This window comes from Syngnathoides biaculeatus, chromosome 2, assembly GCF_019802595.1.
Source record: "Syngnathoides biaculeatus isolate LvHL_M chromosome 2, ASM1980259v1, whole genome shotgun sequence".
In the NCBI taxonomy this organism is placed as follows: domain Eukaryota; kingdom Metazoa; phylum Chordata; class Actinopteri; order Syngnathiformes; family Syngnathidae; genus Syngnathoides; species Syngnathoides biaculeatus.
In genome coordinates, this window is record NC_084641.1 from 14,954,036 (window position 1) to 14,973,603 (window position 19,568).

General features: G+C 42.6%; 3 protein-coding genes and 2 long non-coding RNA genes across 8 annotated transcripts in view; 4 read left to right on the plus strand and 1 right to left on the minus strand.

The window, feature by feature from the left end:
- Positions 1-2,314, plus strand: part of LOC133509184 (uncharacterized) — a 5,411-nt gene extending 3,097 nt beyond the window's left edge. The window contains exon 3 of the long non-coding RNA XR_009797257.1: positions 7-2,314. This is a non-coding gene — a long non-coding RNA (uncharacterized LOC133509184). The remainder of the gene's footprint in view (positions 1-6) is intronic.
- Positions 1-4,041, plus strand: part of ttll10 (tubulin tyrosine ligase-like family, member 10) — a 19,371-nt gene extending 15,330 nt beyond the window's left edge. For 2 of the 3 annotated variants that reach the window (XM_061835910.1, XM_061835926.1), the window contains exons 11-13: positions 2,658-2,955; positions 3,028-3,199; positions 3,267-4,041. In XM_061835910.1, coding sequence (XP_061691894.1) covers positions 2,658-2,955; positions 3,028-3,199; positions 3,267-3,321 — 525 coding nt within the window. In that variant the 3' untranslated portion in view covers positions 3,322-4,041. The remainder of the gene's footprint in view (positions 1-2,657; positions 2,956-3,027; positions 3,200-3,266) is intronic. The other variant, XM_061835918.1, reaches the window with a different exon arrangement.
- Positions 1-9,132, minus strand: part of LOC133509187 (uncharacterized) — a 9,488-nt gene extending 356 nt beyond the window's left edge. The window contains exons 1-2 of the long non-coding RNA XR_009797258.1: positions 8,993-9,132; positions 6,835-6,872 (exon numbers count right to left, since the gene is read on the minus strand). This is a non-coding gene — a long non-coding RNA (uncharacterized LOC133509187). The remainder of the gene's footprint in view (positions 1-6,834; positions 6,873-8,992) is intronic.
- Positions 5,990-15,790, plus strand: LOC133509168 (pleckstrin homology domain-containing family N member 1). Of its 2 annotated transcripts, XM_061835939.1 has the most exons (11): positions 5,990-6,113; positions 7,305-7,443; positions 9,041-9,158; positions 10,626-10,772; positions 11,156-11,242; positions 11,326-11,413; positions 12,059-12,195; positions 12,282-12,428; positions 13,135-13,221; positions 15,523-15,598; positions 15,666-15,790. In XM_061835939.1, exons 2-11 carry the CDS (start codon positions 7,349-7,351, stop codon positions 15,779-15,781), a joined length of 1,098 nt encoding a protein of 365 aa, XP_061691923.1. In that variant the 5' UTR covers positions 5,990-6,113; positions 7,305-7,348; the 3' UTR covers positions 15,782-15,790. The 2 variants fall into 2 exon arrangements, with proteins under 2 accessions (XP_061691923.1, XP_061691927.1); XM_061835943.1 differs by lacking the exon at positions 5,990-6,113 and having other exon boundaries at positions 6,323-7,443.
- A 2,723-nt stretch (positions 15,791-18,513) lies between these two features.
- scn1lab (sodium channel, voltage-gated, type I like, alpha b) overlaps positions 18,514-19,568 on the plus strand; it is a 44,046-nt gene continuing 42,991 nt past the window's right edge. Inside the window, exon 1 of the mRNA XM_061835973.1 lies at positions 18,514-18,670. The gene's annotated coding sequence lies outside the window, so the exon portion shown is untranslated. The remainder of the gene's footprint in view (positions 18,671-19,568) is intronic.

Consider the following 19,568-nt stretch of genomic DNA (forward strand, 5'->3'; position numbering starts at 1 on the left):
CAGCAGACTGTGAAAGAGGGTTCAGTCTTATGAAGTGGATAAAGAGTGAATTCGTGCTCAGGCCTGAAAGGTGAGACCCTCTCCGACCTCCTGAAAAACCTCCTCCGCTCACTTGACATCAAAGACTTGGATCTTACACAAGCCGTCGACATCTGGCATGCTGACAGCTTGCGCTCACGCAGGCCTCAGTTTGTTCCGCAAAGTCCGCAAACACGGAACTTAAAAGAACTGAGGCCGGCTCAGGTGACGACTCTTTGACGAAATGAGTTCGGAGAGCTCTGAAGACATCTGATTCTGATGGTTTGATCCCAAATTTGGAAATCATCAAGTTTGTTATTTCTACCTTAGCACTTTGGGTCTGTAACTTAAAAATATGGCATCTCCACACAAACATGTTAAATCTTAAAACATTTAATGAAATTTCTTGGAAGGAAATGTTTGTACTTTTTGGGTTTTTTTTCATTGAAATGTCATCAATTCCAATAAAATTACCATATAAATTCAGTGGCACTCATAATTTCTTGTTTTGAATTGGCGATTTTGAAAAAAAAGTGTGACGACATTTAAGGCCAGGATGATATAGTTGGGTGGGTTGTTGGTCTGCTGCATCGGACCCCTATGCGTTGTGGTCAAGGCGATTACATTTTTTTTTAAATGGTGCGTTCCACCATTACTAAGTACAGTACAAATGCTAAATGGCTACAATATCATTTTCACACTATTGAATGTGTTTATTGACCATTAGAATGTGTTGGCTCTTTGATGAAGTTGTCTGTAAAATGTTTGTTCAAATTGAGACCACAGCATATGAAAGAAACATAACCGTGTCAATTATCAGTTCTCCAGAGGAAGTGCTACTATTGTGTCATTCTGTTACATCCCTACTTATGAGAAAATATTTTGATATTTTTCAAATGAGTTGTGAGGTCAAGTCACATTAAAAGTGAAAAAATGTGTTAAAAGTCCACCTCCACTCCATGTATTATCCTGAGTCAGATGCACTTGTGTGAAGTCGTGAGCTGCATAAAGACACCGGTCCACCCCCATACAATCAGTAAGACTCAAACTTGTAACATGGCCAAGACCAAAGAGCTGTCCAAAGACACCGGACACAAAATTGTACAACTCCACACGGCTGGAAAGGGCTACGGAGAAATTTTCAAGCAGCTTAGTGAAAAAAGGTCCATTGTTGGAGCAATCATTAGAAAATGGAAGAAGCTAAACATGACTGTCAATCTCAATCGGAGTGGAGCCCCATGCAAGATATCACCTTGTGGGGTCTCAGTGATCCTTAGAAAGGTGAGGAATCAGCCGAGGACTACACGACAGGACTTGGTCAATGACCTGAAAAGAGCTGGGACCACCGTTTCTAAGGTGACTGTTGGTAATACACTAAGACATCATGGTTTGAAATGATGCATTCCACGGAAGGTTCCCTTGCTCAAACCAGCACATGTCGAGGCCCTTCTTAAGTTTGCAAATGACCATTTGGATATTACAAAGGAGTCATGGGAGAAAGTTTTTTGGTCAGGTGAGACCAAAATGGAACTTTTGGGTCATGATTCCACGAACCATGTTTGGGGGAAGATGAATGATGAGTTCCATCCCAAGAACACCATCCCTACTGTGATGCATGATGGGGGTAGTAGCATCATGCTTTGGACAGGACGACTGCACTGTATTAAGGAGAGGATGACGGCGGCCATGTCTTGTGAGATTTTGGGGAACAAGACCATTGAAGATGGGTCGTGGCTGGGTCTTTCAACATGACAATGACCCGAAGCACACAGCCAGGGAAACTGAGGAGTGGCTCCGTAAGATGCACATCAAGGTTCTGGCGTGGCCTTGCCTGTCTCGAGACCTAAACCCACCAGAAAATCTTTGGAGGGAGTGGGCCAAAATCCCTCCAGCAGTGTGTACAAACCTGGTAAACAACTACTGGAAAAGTTTGACCTCTGTACTTGCAAACAAAGGCTACTGTGCTAAATTTTAACATTGGTTTTCTCAGGTGTTCAAATACTTACTTGCAGCTGTATCACACAAATAAATCATTAAAAAAATCATACATTGTTATTTCTGGATTATTCTTTTTAGATGATCTCTCTCACAGTGGACATGCACCTACGATGAAAATTTCAGACCCCACCATGATTTTTAAATGGGGGAACTTGCAATATAGCAGGGTGTTCAAATACTTATTTTCTTCACTGTATATCCACTGTAAATATTGCACAGGGTTGATCTAGTCTTGGCATTTGCTTAATTGTGTTGTCTTAAGAACTGTAGGAGTTCCAAGGCTGTCCCCACAACTTACACAGCATAGTTTGTTCAGATGCGAACTTGAGTTCAATTGTTTCAGTGCAATCAATCATAATTTCCCTTGTTCATTTCACTTTTTAAGGTATGAATCTTTTTTTTTTTTTTAACCATTTTCACTGCATCATCTAGCTCATCGAGATGAACATACTGTATTAGAAACACCTGCATTACAGCGTAATGACTGAGCATTATTATCTATTCTATTGGATTTCATCAGGGTGTGTAGGCGTACCTAATGATTTGACCAATGTGTGTCGTAAATGACATATGTATGGTTTTGCTATTGACCGGAAGAGCTCAAATACTGTAAGCGATTGCTTTATTTCTTTGTGGTTCAGACGTGCATGCAGCAGATCATGACGCAGTGTTTCTTTGCCGTCAAACCCAAGTTGGACCGGAGGCTGGGTTTCTTCGACCTCATAGGTTGTGACTTCATAGTGGACGAGGAATTCAAGGTTGGTTCGGGATCCAACGAGTATATGTCTACTGTATTTGAAATCCAAGTCTTATGTGGAAAAAAAATAAAAATAAAAATAAAAAAGGTGTGGCTTTTGGAGATGAACTGTAATCCGGCTCTCCATGTGAACTGCGAGGTGCTGAAGGAAGTGATACCCAGCACTGTAGAGGAGACACTAGGTATGTTCATTCAGAGCTGACCAGCACGTTTGCCCGTTTCATAGTACCGATTCTTTTCTTCCTCCTCTTCAGATTTAACTCTTGAAATCTTCAACAAGTGTCGTCTCAGACAGCAGATCCTGCCTTTGGCCTGTCAGGGATCGTTTGTGCTCTTGTACAATGGACATTGTAGCTCGGATTCCAGAGACAACATTGGAAAAGGTCACAAAGTCTCCAAGAAGAGCCCAAAGACCAAACCCAAAAAGTCAGTGAAACACAGCGCAACCGAGACACCGTCCACATCAGGGGTGTAAAACTCATTTTTCTCACAGGTCGCATTGTAGTTCCAGCTTCCATCAGAGGGCCGTTGTGACTGTGAAACAATGAAAATATTTCATGGTCTCATCATATTTACATCATCAATATATGAACTAGTTTTGGAATCAGAACACAAGGGTAATGTGTTTTTCAACTATTCATGCTTGGGAACACAAAAATGCTTGTAATATCTTAACTTTATCATTTATGATATATGCCAATGTGAAATCTTGGTCCATCTTTTTACAAGAATCATGTAACTCGACACTCTAGATTTGGCTTCGCGGGCCACATAAAATCATGTGCTGGGCCGAATCTGGCTCCCAGGCCTTGAGTTTGACACCTGTGGTCTACATCTCTGGATAGCGCTTCAAATATGACCACTTTGCTCTGTCCCGGGTCAGCGGGCAGCGCTTCAGCGGTTTGAGTGGAAGCATCCAAGTCCTTTGGCAAGCATGTGCACCTTGCAGCAAAATCCCGTAGGTGAGGATGTGTTGAAACATCCGGAAAAACCAACGAGAAAATAATGATTTCATGAGGGTTATATTAACTCTGAGTCATAATCATTAACATTAAAAGAAAAATATTTCACAGTTTAAGAAATCCATACAAACGTATTACAGTTTTTTAATTCAAAGACTGGAATATCCTTAGTGTCTGAATTTGACACCAGAAAAGAGTGTTGTTAATTAATCTAAAAGTCCTCTTAAGTGTCTTTAAAACTGACGAAGACTTTATGTGTTGTTACTCAGAGTTGTGCAGCGTTTAAAATCACATTGCAATGTTTATTTCAAGACAATTTATTACAGATTTTTTTTTCATTAAAAGTGCATACATTTCATGTTTTGACATCTTTGTCTTCATTTTTTACAACTTCAGGTTCCATATTGAATATCAAATATATTTTCTACTCATTTATTCATGAAAGGATACACCATAAACATCAGAGTTCAGTGTGTGAAATTACTTTTCACGTCCCTTGATAAAATTTGCACCAATGGTGGTATTTGCTTGAGCTCAATAACTAACTTAGCTTAGGATAATACTCATTTTAAAAAAAAGCTTAAATGTTTATTATACTTCTCAACTGGGCACCAGTGAGCAGACATAAAATGTCACTAGTGTGGTTTCTATTTCAGCAATTAAAAATGTGCATCCATGTCAGTGTATGTGCATATTCTTCCATACAACTCGATGTCAGGAGTGAGGGTATAAATGGAAAATGAGACAATGAGCCACAGTCGGAATAAATGTAATTTAATGAGCAAAAGAACCACGATAAACGCGGCTACAAACAATACAAAAAATAGAATCCAAAGCAACGACGGAATGGGACGTTGTGAGACGAGTTGCTCTAAACAATGACAAAATAAGGGCGTGATGGTGGATGGAGTCGCAGCAGAAAGTAGTGGGGCAGAAGGACCAGCCACGACCACAAATAGCCTCGAATAATGCTGTAGATGTCGGTGATAATAGCATTGCAATACTATCAATATTTTGATTTGTCAGACAAAGGTACCACTACACTGTTTTAAAGGAGACTGTCATGCTCCTGGCATCCTCCCCAGGCTGGGTGTGGTCAGCCAATTAGTCGGCACACACCTGCACCCTGGTTTGGGCTGAGTACACCCGGTATTTATAGGACACGGGGGACAACTAGTCCGCCGCCAGATCGTTGAGCTTCATTCCCGTTCCAGCACGCTCGTATCCCTGATCGACAACCTGTGTGTACCGACCTTCGCCTGTTCTCCGACTCACCCCGTAAGTCTTACTCCCTCGATACTTCTGCCGGCTTTGAACGTTCTCCTGTCTACCTGACCTGCCGTGTACCGACCCTCGCCTGCCCCCGCACCATCCAAGTAAGCCTGCCTATTCTGCTACTGCTGCTCTTACGGACTGACTTGCTGATCATAGACCTCGGACTGAATAAAGGCTTTTGTACTGTACCTGCTTGCCTCTGGAGTCGTGCATTTGGGTCCGCCCTCGATCCTCGCCATGACAGAACGATCTGGCCAAAACATGGACCCAGCCGACTCTGAGACCATCCGCCGCTCGCTGCAAGTCCAGGGCAGACACCTGGTCGAGCAGGAGGCTGCTCTCCAGGTAACTAATCAACATATCCATAAGATTTGTGCCAGGCTGGAACCGTGGCTAGCGTCCCAAGCTAGCGCGGCTGCTACACCGACGATGGTCACTCCGCCTGTCGCTCCGAGTCCACCCGTTCCGCCTGTTACAGAGCACTCCCGTGCCGGCATAACTCCGCTCTCTCGACCAGAACGTTTCTCAGGTGACTCCGGCAACGTTAAGCCCTTCCTGGCGCAGTGCGATCTCCATTTTGAACTGCAGGCTTCCGCTTTCCCCACGGACCGTTCCCGAATCGCCTTCGTCATTTCCCACATGACTGGGAGGGCGGAGGCGTGGGCCACTGCAGAGTGGAGTCGTAACTCTGAGATCTGCCGTTCATGGACGACGTTCATCTGCGCGCTCACAAAGTATTCCAGAACGCAAGGCGGCGGCCTCTCTCATGACAATTCGCCAAGGCTGTCGCCGCGTGTCGGACTACGCCATTGAATTCCGGATCCGGGCCGCTGAGAGCCGGTGGAAGGAGGAGGCCTCCATGACACCTTTTACCAGGAACTTTCCCCACAGATCCGTGGCCACCTCGTTGCCATGGATCTTCCGCCTTCGCTGGACGCCCTCATCGCACTGGCCCTCAAGGTGGATCAGCGCGTGACCGTGCAGGGGCAGATGGACGGCATGATGGAGGAGGAGACGGAGAGGGGCAGCCCGGTCGCTTCCCGGCCACCCCTGTTGCCTTCTACGTCGGAACCCATGCAAGTCGGAACCCAAGCATCATCCAAGTAAGCCTGCTACTGCTGCTCTTACGGACTGACTTGCTGATCATAGACCTCGGACTGAATAAAGGCTTTTGTACTGTACCTGCTTGCCTCTGGAGTCGCGCATTTGGGTCCGCCCTCGAGCCTCATCGTGACAGAGACATATTTTGCCAAAACAGATTTTTTAAGTATTTGGGATGTACTACTGGCACTTTGGTCTCTCAGTAAACATGTGAAATAGGAGTTAAATTTGGCCAAGGTACTGTGAGTTCCAAACGTTTTTCTGCCAAGATGGCTAAAATCAGGTCAATCGAATTTCTCAAGCTTATCAACGTCACGAGCGAAGATCTCCACCTTCTCTTCCTGGTCCAGAGTCAGCACTGTCACCATAACAAACATTTGTGCTATCACGAGGGGGTCTCCTACATGAAGGCAACCCATCAGAGGAAAATGGGCAGTCTTAGCCAAATATGGACAAAGCAGATACAAAGTTGGGTCAAGCAGGAGTAGCTGTCAGAGGGGCCTTTTCTGGACACTCCTATGACAAAACCAAGGTGTTTTTAAAGCAAAACTGACAATTTTATACTAGTTCCATGTGGAGAATCACTCTATGGCAGTCTAAATAGACAAAATATGAGACGTTTCAATCCATATATTTATTTTCTGGAATGTCATGTGACATGAGTCACTTTGAGCAAACAGAAGATCACGCAGACATGAAAGGTTCCAAATGTGTTCACGTTACCCGAGATTCTAGCTCTTCTGCTTGCTTGCTGACTCATCCTGCAAAAATAATCATAATTTGAAAATCAGTATGGAGAGTAGTAGTAATCTAAGGCAGGTTGACTGCATCGAAACAGTTATTTTCTAGACAGGCTTTTACGTCAGAGACAGACAAAACCAAAGTGAGATGCAGCTGACAGGAAGGAAGCGACAAACAAACCACGCTGTGCATCACAATTTATTTCTTCATTCTCCAATTCCTCTTCAGAAACCAGAACACCTTTCATGTGCCAGGCTTGATGGAAATAGATTATATGATTGTGTTTAAAAAAAAAAAAAAGGGGGGGGTGAGGGGGGTCTAGAGATTAGCAACTGCTGCTCCTCCTCCTCTCCTCTACCCTATTTCCTTTTTTGGGCCCTTCTTGTGTGTTTGTGCCAGTTTTGAATGTGGCAAACACACAGTGAGGAGATGGTGCTCACGCTCCTGTGTAGGATCTGACAAGGTCAGGGCAAGAAAGGAGGAGACCTGGTCAAGAATGGGATGCTGCAGTTTGACCCAGAGACACACCGGTGTGGATGAAGTGGGTCCTGATGAGATCGAGCTCCTGGAACTCGCTGGAGACCGTTCAGGGTAAGCAGTATACACTTGAACAAGCCATGGAAAGAATTGTTGCGTGTAGGTGAGAAATGTAGATTGGTTGTTCTTGCTGTTACGTACATTCCCTCGTAGGGTTTTGCGTTTCAACCTTCGTGGTCTTGTTTGGTCTCCTTATGTTAAGTGATGTACAAGAGGGAGGCGGAGGGCACAACAACATTGTGAAAGCATCTAAATCAGGGGGGGTCAACCAAGGGGCCGCCTAAAAGAACTGAAATATGTGGGACCCACTTCTTTAGCTCTTGTTTATTTAAATCTTAAATCAATCCAAAATATCTTCTTCAGCATGAGTTCACCAAAACATGGGTTTTCCTTTCAGAATTAACCTTTTGTAAGTCATACAAGCCAAGATCAATTGTGGGTTATTAAATTAGATCAATGCCTATGTACCAAAATTACATTTTCTGTATGTACCTATGCTAAACTTTACATGAATGGAAATGGTTAAAAAGATTACATTTCAAAGTGTGCAGTTGTGCTTTTATGATCGAACCTTTTATAATTGTTCGCTTCTCATTGTGCCTCCAATTTTATATGAACAATGTTCTGCTGAAGTCATATTTCAATGTAGCTTTAAAAAAGATCCAGAACAAACAAATAGTTGTGGGCAATGATGGGGCCCTGGGGCACCATGGACACCCTAAAAGATTCTTGCAAACCACGTTCACATCCATATGCTTTGCTGCCCTAAGCACATTGTGAACTAATTGTCTCATATTTACGCAACAAATTTGGGAGCTCATTCATGTGGCATTTATGTGATTAGGAGATTAGAACAATACACTGGCCAAAGCACGGAGGACGCTAATACGACTGACAATCACGGGACAAATCCCCGCTCATTTGAAGACTACAAGATTACAAGAGGCTAATCTACAACTGCAGCCATCAGTCTGTGTTTGAGCGTGTGTGTGTGTTTAACCATCGATCACTACTGTAGCGTGAAGCTCATTCTAAATATCATGTAGCATCACTGCACATTTGATCACAACACGTGTTGATTGAAGACTCTAAATTGCCTCAGTCAACAATTTCTGGCCTCCACCAAGGATCATAAAGTCTTTTTGATTACAGTTGACAATTTGTTCGGTAACAGGAGTATGTTTAAAAAAAAAAAAAAACCTACTTAAGAGATTTGAATTTACCCTTGTGGAAGGGAGTGGGAGTGGCCCGAGAATTCAACTTTGAGGTGGATCCGGATGAAGGCAGGATTAAATGAGTATTTGACATTTTCCTTCGTGACCGAGTGACTATCCCTTGACTCATAATGAAACTCAAGATCGCTACCATTGTTCTACCGAACTAACATTCAGATGGATCTTTTTGTGCAGAATTGGGGCACAGCTGAACAACTATATACAAACAGGTTAAAAGGTGTATGTTTCAAAGTTTGTGTGTCTGGTCTGGTTATAATCTGATTATGTCTGCAGGCAGGACTCATGACAGTCAGTTTAGTTGTCTTGTTTTTAGAGCACAAGACTGGCCCGTTGACAAAACCCCCCACATAGTCACACCCAATACGTACATGCTGAACGTCCTAGTTCACAGGTCTGAATGTTGTTGTTGTTGTCAGGGTCTGGAGTTTGGAAGAGACCAGGCTACAAGTGTCAGCGAGGAGCAGCGCAAACGACAAGCCGCCACCATCACGGCACACTTCAGTACCGCAGCTGGAACAGCAGCTTACTCATACTGTACGTCGGTGTGTGTGTGTGTGTTTGTTTGCAGTGATGAAGCCTTTTCCGCAGACCACATGACTTATTTAAGATGACTTCCACAAGATTGTTCGGGTTCTAAAAACACATTCAGTCAATGACTCCCTCTGCGTTCCTTGTCTATGATTCAAAGTTTAAAGGAAGTTAAAGTCGTTGCAATAGTTGGACTAAACTTGTTGAAGGACTGAGGATTCAATAAAGGGCTCTGAGTAATATGAAACCAGATCTGTTCACCAACTATTACAGCATACACTTTTTTTCAAAAATATCAAGTTTACGAGCACATTCAAAAGAAATCAAGCAAAAAAAAGCAGTATGAGTTTCTCCCCCCCCCCCAAATGCATAATGTGGAAATACATGATATCCTCAATTAACCCTATTTTGAAATGCACACTTGCAAAATTGCTCCAATAGAACAGACACACTACTGTACACCAATGACTTTTCCCTACTTTAGCTTTGGGCCATTTAAAAAATCTGATACAATTGTGCTTTATTTTCGCATAAATCTTACATCCCAACATGCGCTAGCCAGAATTGATGGCAGATTTAATTAGGTTCCATTCCTTTGCAATCAACAGATCATGAATATTTAGTTTAAAACATTAAAAACGTAAATAATTCCCATGGATTTTAGGTGTATATTGTAAATGGACCTAAAATGTTTGACAACCCCTACTCTGAAGGCTGAATCAGACCTCCATCCCTTTACATACTGCTTGTCCTCATGAGGGTCGCTGTCCAAGCTGGCTTTGAGCAAAAGGTGGGATACGCCCAGGCCAGTCAACAGGTGGCTTTAAATCACAGATATGCAAGTCACAAGTAAGTCTCAAGTCATGAACTCCAGTATGTACTAAAACGTTCATAATCACATCATTTTTATTTTTAATCCTCCCAAACAAGTCCACCAGCTAGATAAACTATTAATTTAGCCTACCTGTCTTTTCTCAGTTTTGCAGTGATGGGAGAAGTTCAGCGTCTTCGTTGTTGTCTTTCTTGCGTGAGTTGCTAACCATACAGGTTGCCATCCTCTTTTTGCTGACTTCCTTGACGATATAATCCATCCATTTTCCTTCACCGCTTATCCTCACAAGGGTCGCAGGAGCTCTGGAACCTATCCCAGGTATCTTGGGACAAGGTGCAGGGTACACCCTGAACTGGTTGCCAGCCAGTGAGAGGGCACATAGTAACAATTTATAGTCAATGAACCCAACATATTGTACATGTTTTGGGAACGTGAGAGGAAAACAAAGTACCTGGAGAAAACTCACCCAAGCATAGGCTAAACATGCTAACTGCTGACAAGAAGGCCGGCGTGGAGATAGGAACCCAAGCCTTAACTTTAAGGCTTTAACTTCCTAGTCACTCTTCTGGCTGCTCCAGAGAAATGCAGGTCCTTTTCCAAAAGATTGACAATATGGTGTGATTCTTTTTTTGTGTCTGTAGGTGGTGGTGTGGGGCAAGAGCAGAGAAGAACTGCACCAGAGGATCTACTCCCAGCAGCCAATCAGAGGCTGGGAGGGTCGACCTGCTCACATGCATGGAGAGATCGTCCACTCCGCCCTTGTTTTTCTGCACTGCAAATACTCTCAGGTCAGATGGGTGGACAAGACTAGATGAGCTCGTCAAACTGCACACTCAAGACTGTTGACCATAATCATATATTTACAATTATTGTTGAAATTAGGAAATTCTTGATTTTATCAAACATTTTTAACAGTTTGTGATAACAAGGTTGAGTCATTTCTCAGTTTATTGTGAGAACAAAATGCGCAATGTTTCCGCAAAAAAAAAAAAAAAAGGTTGGACCTTTCAAATGTGATGCTCTGAACGGACCTAACTCTTTGGTTACACCAGCTCTTAGTATTAGAGTTGTACACTATTTCTGTTTCCACATTTGTGTGTGTGTGTGTTTTTTGTTTTTTTTTTTTGTATCCATACTCATCGTTATTCATCACTTTCATTTCTCTACACAGGAGAGACATGAGCATTTCCTGGTTTTATTCTCTTTCCACTTGCTGCTCCTCTCCCTCGATTACACACACCAAGACTTCATTTATGAGGTACTGTCATATTCTTCTTGTGTGTCCTGATGTATATTACAAGCTGGTGGCTAATCAAAGGGGTTTAATTTTTTTTCCCCCAGGGCATGCTTCCACTTTCCGGCCTTTCCTTTCAGGTCATCCCTGTGGTGCGTGACATCTCTGAGTCACCTCACATGTTTGAGATCAGCGGTAAGTGTGCAACATGGTCCAATCCAATTAATAATTTTCCGGTTCTGGTAAATGTAAAACCAACACAGGACCCAACCTGCAAGCTTCAAAAACACCTCAAATGTTCCGTTAACAACATTGCAAAAATATTAGTGCGCAAAACACAAATCAACCCTAGCGTATTTTCACGACCATAAGGCGCACTTAAAAGTCTTACATCTTCTCCAAAATGGACGAGGTCCGTTATAATATGGTGGCACCTTATGTGCATAGAAGAGGACGCCAAGCACACGCCCCGCAACCATGCCTGCGCCCAATAATACGATGCGCCTTGTGTACGTGTTACACACAGAAATTGCACACACAACTGAGACTGCGCCTTTTAATACGACGGTCACAAAACTACGGTAATCCAAAGTTTACACAGATCCAATCCTCCACAAACCACACCATAACCCTACATCTAACCTACGGCGACTAAAAAAAAACCCGTCATACTTGGTGGAGGATTTTGTCGAGTGTTTTGCCACTGATTTCATTTAAGTTGGAGGAAAGTACTTCATTTAGTCGGTGACATTCATAGTGCGGTGGTATCAAAAAGTGTGAACAATTGCGTGGGGGGCATCAAGTAGCACAGTAATGCGTCTTGTTCTTTGTATTGTACAGGTTCAATGTTGGACCCGAAGATCTTCATTTGCTCTAATGCTGCAGAATTACAGACATGGATGAAACACTTGAAGGACAGGAGATGCAAGACTCTGACTCGACCAAAAAGTCCTTCTCACAGTGCTCTTTCCTATCTAGTAATGACTGACCAGTGACTAATCAAAATGTTCAAAGTTGCGAACAGGATGAAGAAACTTCATCTCTTCTTATGTTGTGTCTGCAGCTGCCTTGTGATGAGCACTGGAAAAGAGAGGAGCTGAAGAAATACTTGATGCATGCTCCGATATGGGGGTGGGAGGGGTCGCCTATTCAACACATGGGCCAGCCAGGATACATCTCAGTGGTCCATATCGTCAACACACAAAGAGAGGTATCATCTTTATTTATTGGCTGTAAAGTGACACAAACTGTGAACTTGTATGACCTCGGCAGCATGACTCAAGTACTGTGGGTTTTCTCCGGGGACTCCAGTTTCCTCCCAAATCTCAAAAACATGCAACATTAATTGGGAACTCTAAATTGCCGCTAGGTGTGATTGTGAGTGCGACTGTTGTTTGTCTCCATGTGGCCTGTGAATGGCTGGCAACCAGTTCAGGGTGTACCCGCCTCCTCCCATTGACAGCTGGGATAGGCTCCAGCACTCCAGACACCTTTGTGAGGATAAGCAGCTAAGAGGATGGGTGGATGGATGGATGTTTTCAGTCTTTTTCAAGATGCCTCAGGAGCAGTGGTACAGTACCCTAGAACCCTCTATTGACCAGCGCCATTGTTATGATGAGTCCATGAAACATTGATTATTATAATGGCCTTCTGATAGAAAACATACCCCCACCGTGGCCCAGGACAAAAATGGGGTTGACACCCCTGGGCTAAGGTCATGCAGTCAACCTCTCACCAGCGTGGCAAGGGGCTTAGACCAGCCTGCCCCCTATTGACAGTTAACATGTTTAATGCGGGTGTGCCTGTTTTTCTTCTGAAATTATGGGTCATACTCCAAATTTGAGGTTTGGAACTTCAATGAACTATATTGTCGCTTTGCAATAGATGTTTTCTTGAAGTTGGGTTTGTTCTTGCAGGGCCTCCAAGAAAGACTGATGATACTCTTCCCTCAAGATATTCTGCTGCTGTCAGTGGACAACAAGAACCTCAATATCACATACCAGGTAGTGACAGCTAACTCCATGGGAGAAGTTCCTTCCATTATCATTTGTATACTAATATACAGTTCTGGAAAGCATTATTTTATATTGACATTTGAAGAAAATAACAGACATTGCATGAAGATTTGCTATGACAAAATATCGACATTTTTGTTAATGACCACATGTGCTGTTATCAGTTAGGTGTGCCATACGACTGGAGCATGATTAGTGCACAGGTGAAGTTGTTCGTTAGCCCCAAAAAGAACATTCATGAATTAATTTTTTACCGTTATTATTGTACTTTATTTTAATGATAGCTTGCTTGCTTATACAATCCTCTTTTAAAGGAGTCTGGGTTTTTTAACTTTGAACATATCTTTATACGTCTATTTTAGAAACGGAATATAGATAGATAGATAGATAGATAGATAGATAGATAGATAGAATTCCTGGGATGAAGCCCATAGGATGTCTGTCTTGACTTACTAAGGGGCCTAATGTACAAAAGGTGCTTACGCACAAAAAGGTGGCGCAAGTTCTTTTTCAGAGAAAAATTCACACGTACCAAGAGTGAAACGCCAACATCATTGCTGGCATACGCACGTTTCTACAGCTTGCGGTGCTTTGGCGACACTTAGAGGTGAGGCTGAGAAAATGTTGGACTAAATCTGCACATCAGGGATACATGAACAATTACCACTGATGAACAATTCATCTCTGACAACATTTGATTTCAACAATGTAAACGATGCAAGGATTCTGAATTTAATCAGTGTATTTAACGAATCGCTGATATTTGTGAGGGCATCCGTTAATTGACCAAGGAGATAATTTATGCTGCCGGTTGGCCTGCACAATCACTTGTTGTGACTCCAGCACATGTAATCAAGAGAGTCCTTTGAATTTACCTAATTTAAATGTACATTGGTTGCTCTTGATTAAAATATGTCAAATGACTTTTTTTTTTTGGGAGCGGTAAATTATGTCATGTTAACAGTGTAATCACGCACCGGATGCATGTTCAAATTAACTAAATTTAAAACGGTTTTATTAGTCTGCAGCAGCAGCTGGTTGTTGGAGCATAATAGCATTGGAGACCCTGAGGATCCCGGAGGAGATGTCGGGGACCGTGGACGAATCCCCCAACATGTAACGCGTGTCTGCGACTCCATTGATCAATAGAATTGACTGAATTTGAACATGTATAGCAGTCGAACATGATTGAAATGTGTTCAAATGACAACACTATGACGTAATATTTACAAAGCTTCTCCTCCTCCCGTCACGTCATTTAATGACATTTTAATCATCTGTAACTGATGTACACGTTTAAATTAGGCAAATTCAAAGGACTCTTTTTTTTTTTTTTTTTTTTTTATCAGGATAGCATCCTTTCCTGTGAAATAAAATAATAAATTGAGTAATCAAAAAGGAGACAAAATTGTTGATAGCCTCTTTGATGTGCTGACGTATTTCCCTTTGAATTCAAAAGATTGCAACACTTTCTCTCTCAGGATTGAGTGTCTTCACAACAGATCAACTAGATTGACGAAGACCAGATATCTGGTCAGAACAAGGTGTCACCCCTCATTGACAGAACACGGTTAGGTCCCCCCCAGTGGTGACCAAGAATTCTGCTAAATGAATCCACTGTGGCCCTCTACTATATGTCGAGAATGAAGATTAAAATTTGTTGTTGGATAGTATTCGATACAAATATGTGAAAAGAGTGAAATGAGCTCATTTTATGTACTTTATCTCTGCTTGAAACGGTTTCAAAGTTCGGTATGGTTTTTAATGGATTAGAGTGCTCTCAGGGCGGCACGGTGACTCAGATGGTAAAGCGTTGGCCTCACAGTTCTGAGCTCCCAGGTTCAATCCCAGACCCGCCTGTGTGGAGTTTGCATGTTCTCCCCGTGGCTGCGTGGGTTTCCTCCGGGCACTCCGGTTTCCTCCTACATTCTAAAAACATGCATCATTAATTGGAGACTCTAAATTGCCCCGAGCTGTGATTGTGAGTGTGGCTGTTTGTCTCTATGTGCCCTGCGATTGGCTGGCAACCAGTTCAGGGTGTACCCCGCCTCATACCCGTTGACAGCTGGGATAGGCTCTAGCACTCCCTGTGACACTCGTGAGGATAAATGGTGAAGAAGATGGATGGATGGAGTACTCTCACTTATGTATATGCGCATTACACAAAAAATAATGTGACTTTGTAACCACTGCAACTATAAATATATTTCATAATAAATGTTGAGTCATTTTCATTGCAACTATGATATTTGTAATACAGTATTAATTTGCTGTTTTCCTATTTAAAAGGGCAAGCTACCTCGTCACTGTGTCAAAGTCACAGAGAAATCAACTCGACCAGGACGACTTGAGTTTGAGCTTCGAGGTATGTAAACATAGTTTATTAATTCCACAAAATTGCACTAGCTATACTAATTATGATTACATTTCAGGAGACCTGGTGGACCCTCTGCAGGTCTTGTGTACTTGCCTGGAAGATTATAAGAACTGGATCTTTCATTTACAGCAGGTGCCAATGACGAGCTGTCGCAATGTAAAATGCTCATAAGAAAAATTTAGCAATTCTGTCAGTTCTTATCTTTCATCTCAGCTTTCATAAAGTTACTTTAAATCAATACTGTGTTTGTATTTAATAGGGTATACACACTACCCAACACCGCATTTGTCAAAACAGACTACTGTCTACTTCCTGCCACCCAGTGAATGCATGAGGAAGGGACAACGCACCCATAGAAACTTTATTTATTTTTATTTAACATGAGACGTGACCTAGCCAAAGATTAGGCTTCCACTGCGTTTAAGTATATCAAATATTTGTATAAATAACGGATATAAATGTATTTTACTTTTGTCCAAAGACACACAAAAAGTGGAGGCACGGTGAGCGAGAGAGCATCTGGCTCACAGTTCTGAGGACTGAGGTTCAAATCCCGGCCCACCTGTGTGAAGTTTGCATGTTCTCCCCGTGCCTGCGTGGGTTTCCTCCGGGCACTCCGGTTTCCTCCCACATCCTAAAAACATGCATTCATTGGAGACTCTAAATTGCCCGTGGCTGTGATTGTGAGTTCAAATGGTTGTTTGTTTCTATGTGCCCTGCGATTGGGTGTAATCCTCCTCCTGCCCGATGACAGCTTGGATTAGCTCCGACACTCTCGCGACTCTCGTGAGGATATGTGGCTCGGAAAATGACTGCATGAATGAAAAGCTAAATTTGAAGAAGACCCCTCATTACCAAAAACCAAAGGAAGAGCAGGCTGCAATTTTCACAAAAGTACAAACGAGCCCCACTAATTCTAGGAAAAAGCTTTCATCCATCCATTTTCTTTTCCGCTTATCCTCACGAGGGTCGCGGGGTGTGCTGGGCCTATCCCAGCTGTTAATATGCAGGAGGTAGGGTACACCCTGAACTGGTTGCCATTGAGACAAACAGCCGCACTCACAATCACACCTAGGCGCAATTTAGAGTGTCCAATGAATGTTGCATGTTTTTGGAATGTGGGAGGTAACCGGAGTGCCCGGAGAAAACCCACAAGTTGGAAGGATTTAGACTTCTAAATAGTTTTCAGAAATGGGCATTGTCACTGAACTATATGTGGAATGGAAAGCCAGTGCTATAAATAATTGTCATGTAAAAAAAAATGAGGAAGAATAACGAATCACAATAGCTCTTTATTGAAACTCGAGCACAGCTGTCCATGCCTTCTCCTCTGAAGGCCACTTAGAGAAAAATCCACTTGGAAATTTTTCAACACAAATTTTTTAAACACACTAAAACTTATCAAGATTTATAATTTTGAACAATTGCAGCATAACAACTCCGTTAGCAGAGATAGAGCAAATAGTTCAGGTTGGTTGAGATTTGCGGGTGGCCTTTGGCATGGCCTCACAAGAGAACAGATCCACCTCTGCACTCTTACAAAATCACTTCTCCACATTAAGAACCAAAATAGCAGCAATGTGTAGGATGTTGACAAGTTTTAAAGCAGTTACTTGAGGACCAGTAATCTGATATCCTCAGAAATTCGACATCGACAGAGCAAAAAGTGCAACAAGCCATTTATGCTTTTGAAAAATCATTATACAGCCTTATGAAGAGTAATATTGTTACTATTTTAGTTGTAAAGAGGTTCTCTGTGTCTTTGCATATCAAGAAAAGCTTTATATAAAATCTATTTATTATTTGTAAGTCCTAGTACTTGTCAGGGGTGTCACATCTTTGTGGGCTTCAGGCTTTTAAACACCCACACTTTGTCCTGCAATGCCCCTTCCCCTTTTCAAAAATTGTGTTGCTTGCCATGTCAAATGTTACTTTCAGTATATCGTGTATGCTAGGGGCCACAGAAGCCGGGAAAGGGCACCACCACGAGCCTTGTAAAAACCCACCTGTTCCATGTTACTCTGACTGCCAGGTCACCAACTGGTAGTCATTGGCCCTAACCCGTGCACGAGTGGCCCCTGAGTGATGTTGTACATTCAAATCTGGACTGGCCCATGAGGTTTAGGGCAGTGATTCCCAAACAGAGTGCCGGGGTACATTAGTGTGCCGTGAGCGCTCCTCAGGTGTGCCGTGGGAAGTTATCCAATTTTATGTAATTACTAAAAAAAAAAAAAAATTGTTCCAAGAAATTATGTATCTTTCTTCATCTATTTATGCCAGTGAGGCACAATGACAGACAGAACCCAAAAAAAATCCTCTTCTATTAGATGGTAGGAAGTACATACAGTAATTAATTGATCCATTTTTGGTGACATTTACTTTTGTTGGTGTGCCGTGGGATTTTTCAATTGCAAAATATGGGCCTTGGCTCTATAAAGGTTGGAAAACACTGGCTTAAGGTATGCAAGTGATGTAAGTCTGGGGTGCATTTGTACGCAATATGAACAGCGAGCCAACAGGTGGCAACATTTCCTAAGGCAAAGCGAGGAGACACTCTTAGACCCTTTTTTTTTTAATGCTCTCCGTTATTATCCATGACATATACCCATTTAGTCAGACGAATATTATAAAACAATATTCGGTCAAATCAAAATATAAAAATGTCAAGGTGGAATAAATGAGCCGTCGAAACAATGGTGGGTAAATGTTTTTCTTGCATCTGACAGCAGGTGGACTTGTCCTCCTTGCCGGTGCCTGTTGACGTTCTCGAAGGTTTTTGGTCTCATGCCACCATTGCGCGTCCATTCTGCCCGAGCCCAAGCGACAGCAAGCGGCGAAAATTGATCGAGGCACCCTGAAAAGACACCAATGTCTGCTCCTAATTAGCAGCAAGACATATACGTCTCTCTTTTTTTTTTATGGGAGGCTGGAGGGGTTAGGATTTTGAGATGTGTTTTATCATTTGCCGTATTTGTCCTGTCAATCAATCCGGTTTGAAGAAAAAGCGAAAGATGAGAAGGGATTTTACCTGAAGGTTCCAAGTGGAACGTCGTAATGATGGTGAGTATCTATCATCTCCTCACTGACGTGTAGAAAACATCTATTGTAGTCGCCAGGTGTCAATAACATGCTACAACTGGAATGGTGGAGCCACGAAACGAGTCAGTTCAAATGAAAGCCTTTCTAGTATTTCTAATGTTATTCGTATTTCATCAAAATTTAATCGTGTCAAATCTTTGTCAAACCTGTTGTATGTTTGACAATCGCTCGCGTGGCCAACAAATATTTTAGAAAAGCGATTACTTTCAAGGTACGTGAGTCATTTTCCCCCTCCTCTTAGCGAGGAGTAAATATATCATAATATTTGATCGGTGACGAAGACAAAATGGACGAAAAATAACGTCGGGCTTCCTATATTAGCCCGTCAGCCACCGTCACGTCAGGTCAACCAAGGGATGAGATTGGGACGTGAGCATTTTGAAATCAACTAGGGACCGAGTCCGTCGTTATTCATTGAAAAATAAAAGGCACTTGTCTATTTTGCGACAAGTGGCCGCTCCCTTCTGGGAGCAAAGACTGGAGACACATCTGGCAAGGACACGCCCAGACTTCTTTCAGCGGTTCACGCGGAAATACTGGAAGCATCTTCAAATAAGCGAGTGCAATATGTGACGCTCTTATTGCTTTGGTGTTTATTTAAGAACTTGTTTTGAATTACCAGTGGTTTGGATGACGTGTCCTTTACATTTTAGTGTATTGAACGACAATCGTGCGGTTTCTGGGCCTGGATTTGGATCGCTGTGTTTTCCACTGATAGCCTCTAAGCCACAGATGGTTGTGTGGCCTGTTTGGAGGCAAAAGGTCATATGCCAGGGGTCAACCACACATTGCCGAAGTGAGCATTTGAAATTGTAAACAATTGCAGACAGTTACAGAAACAAGAAGTCAGTGACAAGGT

What these genes read in the sequence shown, in the direction of transcription:
- LOC133509168 (XM_061835939.1), top strand. Translation starts at nt 7,349, where the DNA reads ATGGGATGCTGCAGTTTGACCCAGAGACACACCGGTGTGGATGAAGTG. An exon ending in CTCGCTGGAGACCGTTCAGG is followed by an intron (nt 7,444 to 9,040) that starts GTAAGCAGTATA and finishes TGTTGTTGTCAG; the next exon opens with GGTCTGGAGTTTGGAAGAGA. An exon ending in TCGTCAACACACAAAGAGAG is followed by an intron (nt 12,429 to 13,134) that starts GTATCATCTTTA and finishes TTGTTCTTGCAG; the next exon opens with GGCCTCCAAGAAAGACTGAT.